This window comes from Fukomys damarensis, unplaced genomic scaffold, assembly GCF_012274545.1.
Source record: "Fukomys damarensis isolate Sample0158 unplaced genomic scaffold, DMR_v1.0_HiC HiC_scaffold_37, whole genome shotgun sequence".
Classification (NCBI taxonomy): Eukaryota; Metazoa; Chordata; class Mammalia; order Rodentia; family Bathyergidae; genus Fukomys; species Fukomys damarensis.
This window is the reverse complement of record NW_022900949.1, coordinates 67,792,921-67,793,404: the sequence shown is the minus strand read 5'-3', so window position 1 is coordinate 67,793,404 and position 484 is coordinate 67,792,921. Positions and strand designations below refer to the sequence as shown.

General features: G+C 66.9%; 1 protein-coding gene across 1 annotated transcript in view; it reads left to right on the top strand.

Annotated features, from left to right (window-relative positions):
• The first annotated feature begins 6 nt into the window (after positions 1 to 6).
• Tsc22d2 (TSC22 domain family member 2) overlaps positions 7 to 484 on the top strand; it is a 44,686-nt gene continuing 44,208 nt past the window's right edge. Inside the window, 1 exon segment of the mRNA XM_033759521.1 lies at positions 7 to 484. This exon segment is cut by the window's right edge and continues 2 nt beyond it. Coding sequence (XP_033615412.1) covers positions 172 to 484 — 313 coding nt within the window. The 5' untranslated portion in view covers positions 7 to 171.

The following is a 484-nucleotide window of genomic DNA, read 5'->3' as shown; positions in this document are numbered from 1 at the left end:
GGAGGATGTCTCACGGGGCGGCCGGAGCCCCGATCAGCCCGTGACTGCAGCGGCGGGCCTCAGACCCCAGCGCCGACTCGGACTCCGCCTGTGGGGGTCCGGCTCTGCCCTTCCCGGTTTCCCCGAGGATCCGGAGGAGGCAGCGTGCCTCTCTGCCCTCCAGCCTTCACCATGTCCAAGATGCCGGCCAAGAAGAAGAGCTGCTTCCAGATCACCAGTGTCACCACTGCCCAGGTGGCCACTAGCATCACCGAGGACACCGAGAGCCTGGACGACCCGGACGAGTCACGTACAGAGGACGTTTCCTCCGAGATATTCGACGTATCTCGGGCCACAGACTATGGCCCCGAGGAGGTCTGCGAGCGCAGCTCCTCCGAGGAGACGCTCAACAACGTTGGGGATGCGGAGACTCCCGGCACCGTCTCCCCAAACCTCCTCCTCGACGGGCACCTGGCCGTCGCCCCGGCTCCCGCCAACGGAGGCG